The following is a 14188-nucleotide window of genomic DNA, read 5'->3' as shown; positions in this document are numbered from 1 at the left end:
TTTTGCACACAGTTTTAGAAAATCCCACTAACTTCATTCTCCACCAATCAGAATTTCTCTCTCTCCAGAATAACCTCTTCTCATTGGTTGAAACATAAAGTGGACACTTGAAATGGGACATCCCAAAATAGAAATGTGGACACTTGTGGTGGGACGGAGGTAGTACTATATATTCAAAATCTAAATAAATATTATCTCTTGACTGAGAAATAGATGCCAAATCTATGTAGCTATATATGAAACTAGGGGTGTAAAAGAATCGGGCTGAGTTCGAGCTAGGCTCGTTTAGAATTTGCCAACCTCGAGCTCATATCGGTTCGAGCCTGGCATATAAAGCTCGAGCTCGACTCGTCTGAATTTAACCAAGCTCGGGCGACTCTTTTATTTAATAATATTATTTAATTATTACGAGTATTTTAATTAATCCGATATCTTTTTTATTTATTGCATACTTTTTAATCAAATATAATACGATTTACTTATTATATTTTATAATTTATAAAAGATGTAGTAGTATTTATCATGCTATATGTGTTTTCTTTTTTGGCTTCTTCGTATGGTTTCATCTTCCTAGACGCACATAACGCTTACAGGTACGTATGCCCGCACTTTCCCGTTTTAATGAGCTTTCCTGGCCGGAGGTCCTTTAAGAAGAAATCTCTTGGCTCTCGAGTAGAGGGTGGGACGATCTTATCTAGGCGCGGGTTCTATACCCGCGGGTGGAGTAGTGACTTCCCTCTAATCTATGGTTCGAGGAATGATTGTCTACACTCTACCTCCCCCATACCCTACACTAGTGATTGGGTATTGTTGTTGTATAGTATTTATCATGCAAGTATTTAGTATATTATTAGACAAAGATATTAATTAATGTATTTAAAATAAAGCTTGTTTAGGCTTGCGAGCTTGTTCGAGCTGGATATAAAAGCTCGAGCTCGATTAGTAACCGATCTTTAAAATAAGCTTGGGCTCTAGCTCATTTAAGATCGGCTCGAATCGAGTTTTTAACCAGTTGTGTTCGAGTAGCTCGGCAACTCCTATGTAAAATTACACATAAAGAAATAAATGAAATTAAATACGTAAGTATATTATATGGAACTATCCTATTTAAGATATATGACTATACAGTTTAAACCACGAATGATGTATTATCATTTCTGGCAAACGCATTCTAATAATCAGTGTTTCCTATCTGAAGAATGTTACATCGAAAAAAAATTCATTAAACTTGCGTTAAACCTAATGACTCTTAACTGTACAAAGTAACAAAACTAATGACCTTTAAAAAAAAAAAAAAAAAGAAGAGAGAAATATCCTTCAATTAGTGTACACAACCATTATTCCTCAGAATCCTCCTTTTTTTACAAGCCGGTAATGTATAAACTAGCTGCAAAAACGATATCCCGTTTTATGGCATTTGAAGCCACTTCCATTTTTTTGTACAAGGCAGAGTTGCCCATAATCGCTGCAGCGTTTCTGAATTCACGACATGTCTCGTCAAGCCTTACAATTGTTCTCACTATAAGACCTTCAGGGACGTCTGTAAGTTCACATATATCGGCAAATGGAGTTCCCTGCATGCACACAATAATTTTTTTTTTATCATTTACACCCTGGCTGTGTGTTAGCTTGTGTGTGTGTCTGTGTGTGTGTGAGATAGAGAGATTTAGGAGAATAAGAACCTTTGCCCACTCGTAAACGACTTCAACAAGTCCAAACTTGAGATTCTCACGAGCATACTCCTCCGGGTCGATCTGTATTTTAAAATGTGATTGAAGCTGGCCAAGTTTTATGGCCGTGTTGTACAATCTATACCACATTGAAAACTATATCAGATAAAATAAGATGTTCATGGCCGAACAAACAAAAAACATAGCAGAACCAAAACAAAAATCAAACCTTTCTTTGGCTTGCGCAAGTCTTGGAGTGAGAGAAGGCTCAGAAGCATTCCTCTGCTGAAACACAAAGGCGGACATTAAGGCGACAGCTTCTTCGGGTTCCAAATCGTCTAACTGATTCTCAAATAAGCATTCGGTGCATATTAATTCCTCCCCGGAATTCATCTCACAAGCAACTCGTCCCTTTATTTGAACCACAAGCTCATCATCTATACATCCAATCTCCTTCAACACATCAATCTGCAAAATGTAACATATGTCCCCAATAATACACGCTAACAGAAAAGGTTGTTAAAATCTTTACAACCATATTAATTTTAAAGTTGCTTATAGAAATTATTAAAATCTTTGGACTACATTTGTCCGATTCAGTGCACAAGGAAATTCCCTGTTTGAATAGAGAATCCATTTTGAATTGTTACCCGACCCACCCAATTTGTCACAATCTATTTTACGCGTAATAATAATAATGCATTATGAGAGGCTGATATTGTACATACTCGACCCTGAAAATGGGGCATTTGTTGAAGAGCTTCATCCGACATTTGAAATTTGAGTGCCTTAACTTCCTCTTTATATTTTCTTATCTCCCTCGCAACTTTAATGTGCTCCTCCAACTTTGGACAATTGTGGCACTTGTTTTCCGACATTTTTTGCAGTAAGTGGTTCCATTTATAGTAAGCTTCCACTAAACTCACGTCTTTCAGCTTTAAATCTGTCATACAAGTTCATTTGCCCAAAACATATATAAATACAAAAATATTACTGTTTTGGTGACTTGTTAACCCATTCATATAAAATTTCAGGAAAAAGTGTTTTTTATCAACCCAACCCATTGCCCAGATGACTTGACCCACCCATTTAGCCACCTTCAATAGAACTGTTTTGATGACTTGTTAACCCATTCATATAGAAGTTCAGGAAAAAGTGTTTTGAATCAACCCAACCCATTGCCCAAATGACTTGACCCACCCATTTAGCCACCTTCAATAAAACGGTTTTGGTGACTTGTTAACCCATCCATATAGCATTTCAAGAAAAAGTGGTTTGAATTAACCCAACCCATTGCCCAAATGACTTGACCCACCCATTTCGCCACCTTCAACAAAAAATTACAAAAAAACACAAAAAAAAATTACACCTTTAACAGGATCAAGGGCAGGAGGATACTTATTTCCATCAACTTTCTGATTCAATAAAGTTTGTACAGTCTTAGAATACGCTGCACTGCTACCATCTTCTAAAAGCCCAACTAAATCAGGCTTGAACTTAGCATTACAAATCGACAAAAACTCTTTATTATCGATTTCTTTGACCTCGTAACTAGCTCCGGCAGCATTACCTCGGTGCGGTAATTTAATTTTGACAATGCCGGATCCTTTGCGTGTGGTACCAGATGTATAAAAATCGTCATCCATACCCCGTTTTGATTTCGGCATTAATAGTTGAAGCCCAGCACTTGAATTATTTTGTGGATCATTTGATGATTGTATAGTTGATGGGAGTAAAGGTGTAAGCACCATAACGATGTATTGTTTATTATTCGATGAAGGTGTCTTTAAGACAACTCCGAGCAGGTGGTCTTGACCCTGTCAATTATGAAAATTAACATAAGCATAACTGTTTATTAACAGGTTTGATTTTTGTTTATTTTTGTACTTCAAATAACTAACTACCTACTGGTAAACTAATGTGCAAGTTTACCATCTGAATAGTTTATTTATAGCTTTAGTCATTGCCAATTTACCAATAATATAAATCCTAAATAAAAAAAAATAGCCCTTTACAAGTCAATATTTCCATACATGATTACCATGATGGATCTAACATTTATGGTAAACCAATTCAAGAGGTTAAAGACTTACATAGTTAAATAGATGTTAAAATACAATAAAATAGGTTGACCTGTTTCGTGGGTGTATTCAAATGGGTCAACTGGGTTAAAGTCTACCCATTTAAATATTACCTTCAACAGAACAATGGAAAACTTTATAAACATGGTTTTAAGAATAAAATAGGTTGAACGGGTAGAAGGTGAACAATTTGGGTGCATTCAAATGGGTCAAATGGGTTAAAGTCTACCCATTTATTTTTCCTTCAACGGAACAATGGAAAACTTTATAAACATGGTTTTAAAAATAAAATAGGTTAACTGGGTAGAAAGTGAACAATCTGGGTGCATTCAAATGTGTAAAATGGGTTAAAGTCTACACATTTAAATTTCACCTTCAATAGAACATTGGAAAACTTTATAAACATGGTTTTAAAAATAAAATAGGTTAAATGGGTTGAAAGAGTAGGAAGTGAACAATAGTGTATTCAAATGCTTAGGACTCATATTACTTTGTAAAGAAACATGTCATTCGATATAGAACATAGCCCAAATTGACCCATGATCACACATGGTCTCCCAAAAAGGTTTTATAAAAGATACGAGTATGTTTAGAAGCATGAAATGAGAGAACTGACTGATTGTGATTTAACAACAACGACTCTTCCTGGCTGAAGAAAAGTCTGAGAAGCCGAAGACTGCACGACCGCCTCGGTTATACGGTTGCTATACATCTCGGCCTCCTGATACCACTCGTAGTATTCCTCGATTGCTGGCTCACCCTTTATACAACTACATCCAAAAATTACTCTCTTTAAGATCCTCAGTCAACTAAAAGTCATACATCAGAAAAATGAAAGACAGCATATGTCAAGCATAAAAAAGTTTAAACGCTATTACTCTACTACGTCTTTTAAAGATTAAATTTTTAACGGTCTGACAAGAACCAGTGACGTTCATCAACTGTTACAATAATGCTTCAACTTAATCATGTGTTTTTGTCAAATTACCAAAAAATAATCAGTGTTGACAAGTACAAAGGTTTTACTAACAAGTTTAAAGCTATGCATGACAAAACATAACGTCCCATCATAGATTATTATATATACATGCAAAAAGAATTGCAATAATCATGATTGAGAGGATGAAGAATCAAGAATATAGTATGTGTTTACTCGATGGATTTTGCAGGCTGGGCAAGTTTTCGCATCAGTAGTTGCTGTTGCTCTGGCAGTTTTTTCTGAGCATGAAATTCAGCAAAACTTCTTTTCAGCATGTCCTCCACCTGAATTGATAAGATAACCGACTTTTAGGATCATAGATGCTTATACCAAAAAAAAAAAAAAAAACTAAATGTGAAAGTACCATACTTTTTATCTTTTTCAAATTTCACCTAATCTATACAGCTCATCGCATCGCAAATCATACTTGATTATTATATATATATATATATATATATAGTGGTAGGATCAAGAGGGAAGTAACCATTCGGGGGGAAGCGGGGGGAAGCAAAAACTTTTTTTTTCTTTTCGTTTTTTGAAAAAACTTTGTTCACGAACATTATAGATGAGATGAAAATATGAACATTTAGTAGAGACACTTTGTGATAAATGTTTTTATTTTGGCGGGAAAACGCTCGAAGAAGTAATATATAACAATTATCGTATTTTTCGAGCGTATTATGAGGATTTAGCTATTGGGGTTTAGATATTAGGGTTTAGATATTAGGGTTTATAGGGTTTAGATATTAGGGTTTAGAAATTTAGGGTTTAGGGTTTAGATTTAGGGTTTAGATTTAGGATTTAGATTGAGTTTTTAACACGAACGGTTTAGAGTTTAGGGTTTAGGGTTTAGGGTTTGGTGTTTTGGGTTTATGGAATAAACCCAAAACACCAAACCCTAAACCCTAAACCCTAAACTCTAAATCGGGCTAAATTTTACTTCACAAAACATGAAGAAAAAAACGTTCATATTCTTCACGAACAATATTATCTTGAATGTTATTTTTGTCGATCGTTTTCCCGCCTAAATAATAACATTCATCACGAAGTGTCTCTTCTAAATGTTCATATTTTCGTGTGATCTTGATGCCGGAAAAAAAAAATTCAAAAATAACGAAAAAAAAAAAAATTTGCATCCCCCGCTTCCCCCGATTGGTTACTTCCCCATTGATCCTGCCCCTATATATATATATATATATATATATATATATATATAGCACACTTGCCTTTGATATATATCATTAAAGGTGGAAGATGTTTACACGTGATTATTACAAAAACTATGTTTTTAGTATAATCTAACTACTTTTAATAGACCCCCCTTTTTTAACAACAGTACGGGATCACCCAGGGAGGACTTAACCACCCACGCGTTCATCTCCCACTTGAAAGGACTTAACCACCCCCGATTTGAAAGGTATTTATACATTTGAATATACTTTTTATGTCATTCAACGGGTTTGAGCCATTTTAAACAGTGTTTAAGTTAACTTAGCCCATATAGGTAAATAGAACAAATTGCCACGGTAAATAGGTACCAATTATATCATATTAAAAGACAAATGAGTAATTGTTTGAAAGTTTGTGTACCTTCAATTCTTCAACACGAAGGAGATGCATAATCATGATATACGTCAAGCGAAACTGAGATTCAAGCCTGGTTGCACTGCCAGTTATGACATTTTTTAAATCACTCTCGTCTGGGATTTCATCACGACACATCACAAGCACACTACCGATCTTGTCGAGTCCTCTTCTACCGGCACGGCCCGCCATCTGTGTGTATTCTCCGGGTAGTAATTGTCTGAATTCCTTTCCATCAAACTTCCTTACGGTATCAAAAACAACCTGCCACCACTCATCAGGAGTAAAAAATCAGCAAATCAGAATAAAACCGCATTTAGAAAGTTGCCAAAGGGTGGGGTCCATAATTGTTCAAGGTGAGTTGATGTGAAAATTTCGCCAAACTGTTTACTTTATTCATGTACAAATAATGTGGTCAAACATGATTACAAACTTACAAATATATAAGATTTCAATTTTTCTGATTCTAAATAAACTGGAGGTTTCATATATTCGAAAATACATTTGGGCAATTTTCAACAAATTTAAGCTATATTATGTTAACCATTATAGAAGAAACAAAATCCATTCTTGGTAAACGAGTCACAATTTCTATAGATAAATATAATTCAATTTGCTTAAAGGAGAAAAAAGATACATATTATGATGACTTACCGTTCTAGCTGGGGCATTAACCCCCATAGCAAACGTCTCAGTCGAAAACAGAACCTACAGAATAATTAAAAGAAAACAGGTCCAAAAGGAAAAAGGTTAAAAAAGAGCGAAAGGAAGGATACTAAAAACTTGAAAGAATAAGCTTATGCTTCCTAATATATATATGCTAAAAACACTATAAAAGTCCAACTGAAATTACTAAACAAAGAGGAGACAACTTATTACTAACAACTTAGTAAAAACCTATGAATATCACGAAAAAAAAAAGAAAACAAGAATTTAAGCGCCAAAATCTGAAAGTAACTTGCCTTAATAACACCACGACAAAAAAGCATTTCAACAACTTCCTTGACTATCGGGAGCAGCCCGGCATGATGTACACCAATCCCTCTATGAAGAAGACCTTGGACTCTCACAATCTATTGTACAAAACAACAAAATTAAAATGTGAGGTTACAGTTTTAAACCAAAAATAAAAAGAATAAAAAAGAATCTAAACAATTTGGTAGGGATATGTTCAATTATAAACCATTTCCGTACCAAAACTTCATCTGTTATAAAAACGTACTTGGAATTGATTTTTGTTTTACATTATTATAGACATTAACATGTCTACACTGCAATAGGTCATCTTGCAGTACAGGCTGACCCGCAAACATATTTTCCATTCTTTTAAAAACTTCTTATAAGACTATTAATATGTCAGTTATGATTACATGTTTACAACAAAAATACCATTACAATAATCATCTGAATATATTAACTGTAAACAACCTCAATCGGTTTGACACGATCTTCATTAAGCTAAAACATGTATTACATGGTACCTGTGGAAGATTCCTGTCGGATCCTTTTAGCCGAGAAAACGCTTTGTCACAGAAAATGCGAATTTCACTTTTCTCCGAGCGACTTGTGAGGTCAGTTCCGTACAGATTATCAGCAGATTTGTCACACCGATTCTTAGAGAAACAAAATATCACCACCTATTATAACAAGCAAGGCATTAATATTGTGATGACAAAAAGTTAAGAAAATTTAACATAAAGGAGAGTTTTACATACAGGTAAAAGGGATGTTTTTGACAGCTTATTAATAAGCGACAACCACAAAGATTTTTCTGAAATTCTCGAACCCCAATTGTTACTTCCACCACCTCGACTTGCACCCCCAAAGTTTCCTAATTTTGGGGGTGGACCCGTTTGTTGGTTTGGTTTGCCCCTCGCAAAACCGCCCGGTTTCTGATAGCGTGAATTGTCTTGAGATGCTGGAAGTGACGGATACGATCCGGACCCACCACTAGCCGTGCCCATGCTTTTTCTCTTATGAGCAGCTTTCGCAGCTTGCAGTCCCTGGGATAAAAACTTCTCATGTTCACAGATTTTGTATAGTTCTCCAGAATAAAAAAGACAATGTTCCAACGGGACTGGCCTCTTCGTAGTCCTGTCAATATATATATCAACGAATATATAGAGTAAATTAATATATAATTTATATACAAATACAACATAATATTAAAAAGGACAATGTTACCCTGTGACACGAATTTGCTTTTGTTTTGTTCTTCCAATCCAATCAGCAAATTCAATTGTATTAGGTACCTGCAAATTTATAAATAAGATATAACATCATTTTTCTATTCCAACAAATTACAAAACACAAATGGTTCCATATACACACCCCTAAAATCATAACAGTTACTTCTACCGAAATAAGATTGATTACCAAACCATAACGAACCTTTAAAAACTATGTGTGTTTACATAAACATAATTACCGTTGCAGAAAGTAGAACAAAATTTATATGCCTTGGAAGCATGATGATAACCTCCTCCCAAACAACCCCTCGTTCAACGTCATTTACGTAATGTACTTCATCAAATATAACCTACATATCAGGAAAGTAAGTCCAACAAACAAAAATTAACTCGCAAATTACAGAAAAATACAAACTCAGGTGGTATTATCAGTTTATCACATCCCAAATGAAAAGAAAATAAAAAAGTAGAAGTGGCAATTTTGGCTCAGTTATCTAAAAATAGTCCTTTTAGGCTATATTTTATGTCAACGGGTCAGAATAGGTGAAATTCAGAAATCAAAAGTCACCCAAAGTGCATTCAAATGCTTACAGGCTCCTAAATGGCTTTATTTTATAAAAATGAGACTATATGCGGATTCGTATCTCAGTAATATTTTCTTTAATCGTCATATTAAAATTAAATATTTAATTCCAAAGAATGAACAACGAAGTGGTGGTTTTTATCCAATTCGACTAGTTTTGTACTGTAATGATAAAACTATGGTTGGCCCAAACCTATTTTGACCTATTGCCCAACCAACCGTTTTGCCACGTCTACAACATGTTATGACATAATATATATAACTCACTCAGTTTACCCATTCAATATCGCGTATGATATCAGCACCCCTATAAAGCATTGATCTTAATATCTCAGTTGTCATAATAAGACACGAAGCCTCTGGCCTCAAACTAACATCACCCGTGAGTAGACCAACGTCAAACTTTCCAGAGAAGTCCCTGTACTTTTGGTTACTGATCGTTTTAATGGGAGCCGTATATACTGCCCTTGTGCAGTGCTGCATACCACAAACATTTGTTACTTTTTATAATTTATAAAACTTAAAGGATACAAAAAGTTTAAAACAAAAAATGAAAAGACCTAATGGTGCATTTAGTTCCAAAAAAATCTCTACTTTTTCATCTCTATCAGGTATATTATAAAACTTTAACATGAACAAGTTTTTAAAGTGTTAACGAAAAATGTCCAAGTAAACACATTAAAATGTTTTTTATCTTTAATTTCTGCAAACACATAAATGTTCTTTACTCCAGATTTTTATAAATGAGTACTTAAAATCTGTCTTTAAGAGTTTCTGATTCACATGCATATATGGATTATGAGTTGAATACTGAGAGATAGTATACTTTAGTTGCCAGTGCAAATGCATACTCTGCAACAACAGTCTTTCCTGCCGATGTATGAGCCGCCACAAAAACTGATTCTCCCTTTTCAAGATAATATATAGCCTGTCACCATACACCAAAATAATTTATGCCGTTTATCATGGCAAATAAGTAGGTAAAATTATGATGTTAGTTATCAACCATCATTAATTTTACAACAATTCATGGAAGAAGCATATTGAAAGAAATTCAAGTGATCCTACCAAAAATTCAAGACACATGGCAGTTATCATTGATCAAACATAGATATGAAGTCGGCTTACAAAAATATATAAGGGTTAAGTGTCTCAAAATGTATCCAACTTTACCCAAAGTTCTAGTGTATGCAACCAATTATAAATGTTTCTAGTGTAGGCATTAAACATCAGACGTTCAAACAATTTCTATTGCATGAATCTGACCTCCTAAAACTTGTACCTGATGACATGGCACCAGTTTCGAAGACGTAACCAATGATGTGGCAGCTTAGATGGCTGACACATAGGCAAGAAAATACTTGTAACCTGATGAAGTTGTCATTGAATACATACAACAGAAACTACTCCATATTTAAGTTGGATACATAAACGGATTTTGGATGGAGTTTGTTAACACTTAAAACACTTAATCCAATGTGTAACGGTATAAAAAATGTCCTAGTAAGTCAAAAAAAAAATAAGCAGTACCTCCTTTTGGAATGCATCGAGTTCAAAAGGGAAATCGAGTGCCATGTCAGGAACAAGTTCATTAAAGCGGTCTGCAATTCCGTCACTGCCTCCAGTAACTGCCCACACCTGCAAATCAAAAGCACAACTAAGCAAAAGCATCAACAGGACCACGTTCAACAATAATGTTTGATATTGGTCTAATCGAACAATACTTTTGGCTCCTTTGACTGTTGTTGACCAGCATCAGAGGAATCATTCAAAGTTTTACTCATTTCTTCAGATGCAGTTGACAAAATCTGATCTATCACTGATGACTCCGGATCACGAGCATCCTCGGGAAGTTCTAACTTATTTTCGGCTTCTTGTGGAATCGGTTTTGGAGAACCGGCCTGAATCTCAATCTCAGACTCTGACGTATCTCCTACATGGCCAGCAGTTATATTAAACTCCCAAATATATATACTTACATACTATTAATTATACTCGCAATACAAAAAAGAACTCTTGTAAATTTTGCATTGAACTGGAAATTAAACAAAAAAATCAATTTTAAAATGTTGCCAACTGAAAACATGGCTAGATTAGTCATACCATCAATGGGTAGTTCTGTAATATCCTCTTCCCAAGCTTTTTTGAATAAATCGTCAAACTGAACTGATAAAGTGCTCTGCAGATGTAGCAAGAAATTAACATCAAAGACCTTAAGAATGTAACAAATTCAAACAAATTAACTGATTATGATTTTCGAGAATGAAACCATGTAGCAATTTTTTTTAATTTAAAGACATGCAAGATTCATGCACTAGTTTGTTGCAATTTAATTACTATCCTAATCGGCTAATCATTTTCTAATCTACAGCAAAGTAACTATAAGAAATACAAAAAGCAACTCCATACATATTCAATACTGAAATATATAAATATTTTAGGCAAAATAATTAAACTTTATTCCACCATCCTGAAAATGGGAATCGTGACTGCAACAGATGGCTGACTATCCTTACCTCAGATGTTCTCTTAGGCACACTATGATCTTCATGAATGATCCACGAACATGAATGTCCCTTGAAAAGTTAAAAATCAGTGATTAAAAACAAGAATTTAGCAACAGGGCCCTCGACATGAAGATTCTAAAATTTGTGAATGTATATAAAGTGTAGAATGCAAAACCTTGAGGTCTCCAAGATCCATCCCTTGTTTAAAACTAGGAGGAATGATTTGAGCGGGAGCACCATTCAGGACCTCCCATACCCATTCGCCGTTAGAAGCACCTTCCGGAACAATCCTTCCTATCGACTGAGAATCGTCCAAACCACCTGGACGAAAAGGACGGTTATTCATGCTTCCCTTCACAAAATCCTTTGGAGGTCCACTTATACGCACGCCGATAGAATTATCTGCTTCTACCATGAGTTCTGACACATCAACCTAAAAGTCAACATCATAATGAGTCAAATCTATGATGGCTCAACTTCTTCAAGTCAATAGCAGATCTTGCTAATTTGCTATATTTCTAAAGGTAATATCTTCCGACCAAATTAACTAAAAAAAGTAACGTTTGAAGAACATAAAAAGTGTCATGGACATTTAAGGCATTCAACTTTAATATCTTATATTTACAAAAAAGAGTTTTATGTTGTATGTAGTCAGCAGCCAATTTAAGTTTTACAGTGTACAATATCATAACATATAAACGGGAAAACGAGTGAGGTTTTACATGTTCAGGTTACTTGGGAGGAAAAGTATTTTTACTCAAATATATGCGGCCTAAATGGGTTATCCTGTGATGGTTTCCGACACTTTGAATGAATTCTCGCTTGGTCAACTATACTGGGGCATCTTGTGATGGTTCAATATATATTTCATCAAAAAATGGTCCAGATAACATTTTTTTCTATTCAAAAATTTCAGGGTATGAAGTCTACAAGTCTAAAAACCACATTAGTAAGATGAGCGTTAGTTACCTGAACGGATGCGGGTTCCCACTTCTCAACGTCTGATGAACGTCGAAAAGGTAACTCCCATGCAGGTACAACAACAGACCGGGGCATTGTTGGCTCTAGTTGAATTTTCGCTTGGTCAAACCAGTCAAACTCCCACTGCTTTCCAGCTTTTTCTGCTGAAAACTCATCAGGGTCCAATCCTGGAAGGAGATACTTATCTTCAACAAACTTTTTGATCGATTCCGGTGTTTCCCTAGGAAATGCAGGAGGCTGGGAACACATACATAGCATAAGTGTGATCAGAAAAAAGTTGAAATTTTTCAATAAGAACATTAAAAAAAAAAAAAAAAAAAAATAAATAAATAAAAAAAAAAATCAAAACTAGATCAAACATCAAAAGAACAACCCAATTGTTGCAGTTAACAAAGAAATATTTAAACTATTTTAGCATAAAATCTTAAATTAAAGAGCTTTCATGTTCTCCACTTGTTGCAGTTAAGAACAATGCTTAAGCTTTTTAATTAAAATAATCATTAATCATTAATTGATGAAACGATTTTAAAAGAATGTAACATGCTTGAATCAGTAATCCCAAACACCCTCTCATATTCATGTCAATCGTAACCCTAATTTCCTTTTTCCAAAAATTGAAAACCAGATTAGACTTGAACTCAAAACCTAGGTCACATATGTGTTTTCCCTAACTACAGTCCGAATATTAATTAGTTAAAGAGAAAACAACAAACTAAAATTCAACTTGTATATATAATAAAAAATAGTAGGAAAAAAAATACTAACAAGTATAAACTCTGGTAGTGAGTTAACAGGGCTAGATTGTTGAACAGAAGGTAATGGCTCGATCCGAATATGGCCACTGTGGCCCGTGAATCCGACCCGAAACGGCAATTCTTTCACTGTATCAATCCGATCCATTGGTTCACTTATTCTTTGCTTCCTGCTCTCCTAATAGAATAGATTCAGATTTTATTGTTAAAAGAGAAAATTGAATGAATTGAATGTTTATGTTAACATAAGTGAAGTGTTAATGTTGAAGGAGGTATTTGCTTAAACCTTTATTAAAACCTCTGTATGTTGAGTGTATAGTTTTTATTTAAAAGAAGATGAATGGGCCAGATAAAAAAAATAAAATAAATTAAAATAAAAAATTCTTGGGTTCAACACTTCAACAAATAGAAACGTAAATAAAAACAAGTTGAACTGTTGAAGGGGATGGAAGGGGTTAAATGGTAAATATACTTAGACCACTTCCAACCAAGACACATTACTCATCATTTTCTCAGCGTCACATCAGCTTTCTCTCTCCTTCTTCTTCACCACTTCCTCTCATAACACATCATTGTCAACCATGACAAACTTCATTAATATTATTACATTAATTTTTATTACATTATTATTAAAATGACAAAAAGGTACTAGTATATACTGTTTTTTTACAGAGATGGGATCACCCGAGGAGGACTAAACCACTCGTTGCGATCATCTTCCGTTTCGACTATGCCGATGCAACGATAATAACCCCGCCCCCATCGATGCCCGAAAGGAAACCTTGAAACCGATTCAAGGGCACTACCAAGTAAAACCCCCTCCCTTTTACCCCCCGAAACGATATGAAAAATGTGTCATGGG

At 34.7% G+C, this 14188-nt stretch overlaps 1 protein-coding gene across 1 annotated transcript; it reads right to left on the bottom strand.

The window, feature by feature from the left end:
* Positions 1–1207: 1207 nt before the first annotated feature.
* On the bottom strand, positions 1208–13621 carry LOC139856339 (DExH-box ATP-dependent RNA helicase DExH11-like). Its single transcript, XM_071845470.1, has 23 exons — positions 13340–13621; positions 12563–12811; positions 11769–12026; positions 11603–11662; positions 11190–11265; positions 10811–11019; positions 10617–10724; positions 9913–10014; positions 9363–9563; positions 8743–8853; positions 8499–8566; positions 8030–8408; positions 7796–7951; positions 7277–7387; positions 6969–7022; positions 6321–6578; positions 4905–5014; positions 4368–4521; positions 3040–3487; positions 2399–2613; positions 1900–2138; positions 1683–1809; positions 1208–1574 (listed from the first exon to the last, which is right to left on the bottom strand). The coding sequence occupies exons 1-23, from the start codon at positions 13472–13474 to the stop codon at positions 1362–1364; spliced, it is 4041 nt and encodes a 1346-aa protein (XP_071701571.1). The 5' UTR covers positions 13475–13621; the 3' UTR covers positions 1208–1361.
* Between the last annotated feature and the right edge of the window lie 567 nt (positions 13622–14188).

This window comes from Rutidosis leptorrhynchoides, chromosome 1, assembly GCF_046630445.1.
Source record: "Rutidosis leptorrhynchoides isolate AG116_Rl617_1_P2 chromosome 1, CSIRO_AGI_Rlap_v1, whole genome shotgun sequence".
In the NCBI taxonomy this organism is placed as follows: domain Eukaryota; kingdom Viridiplantae; phylum Streptophyta; class Magnoliopsida; order Asterales; family Asteraceae; genus Rutidosis; species Rutidosis leptorrhynchoides.
This window is presented reverse-complemented; position numbering and strand designations above follow the sequence as displayed.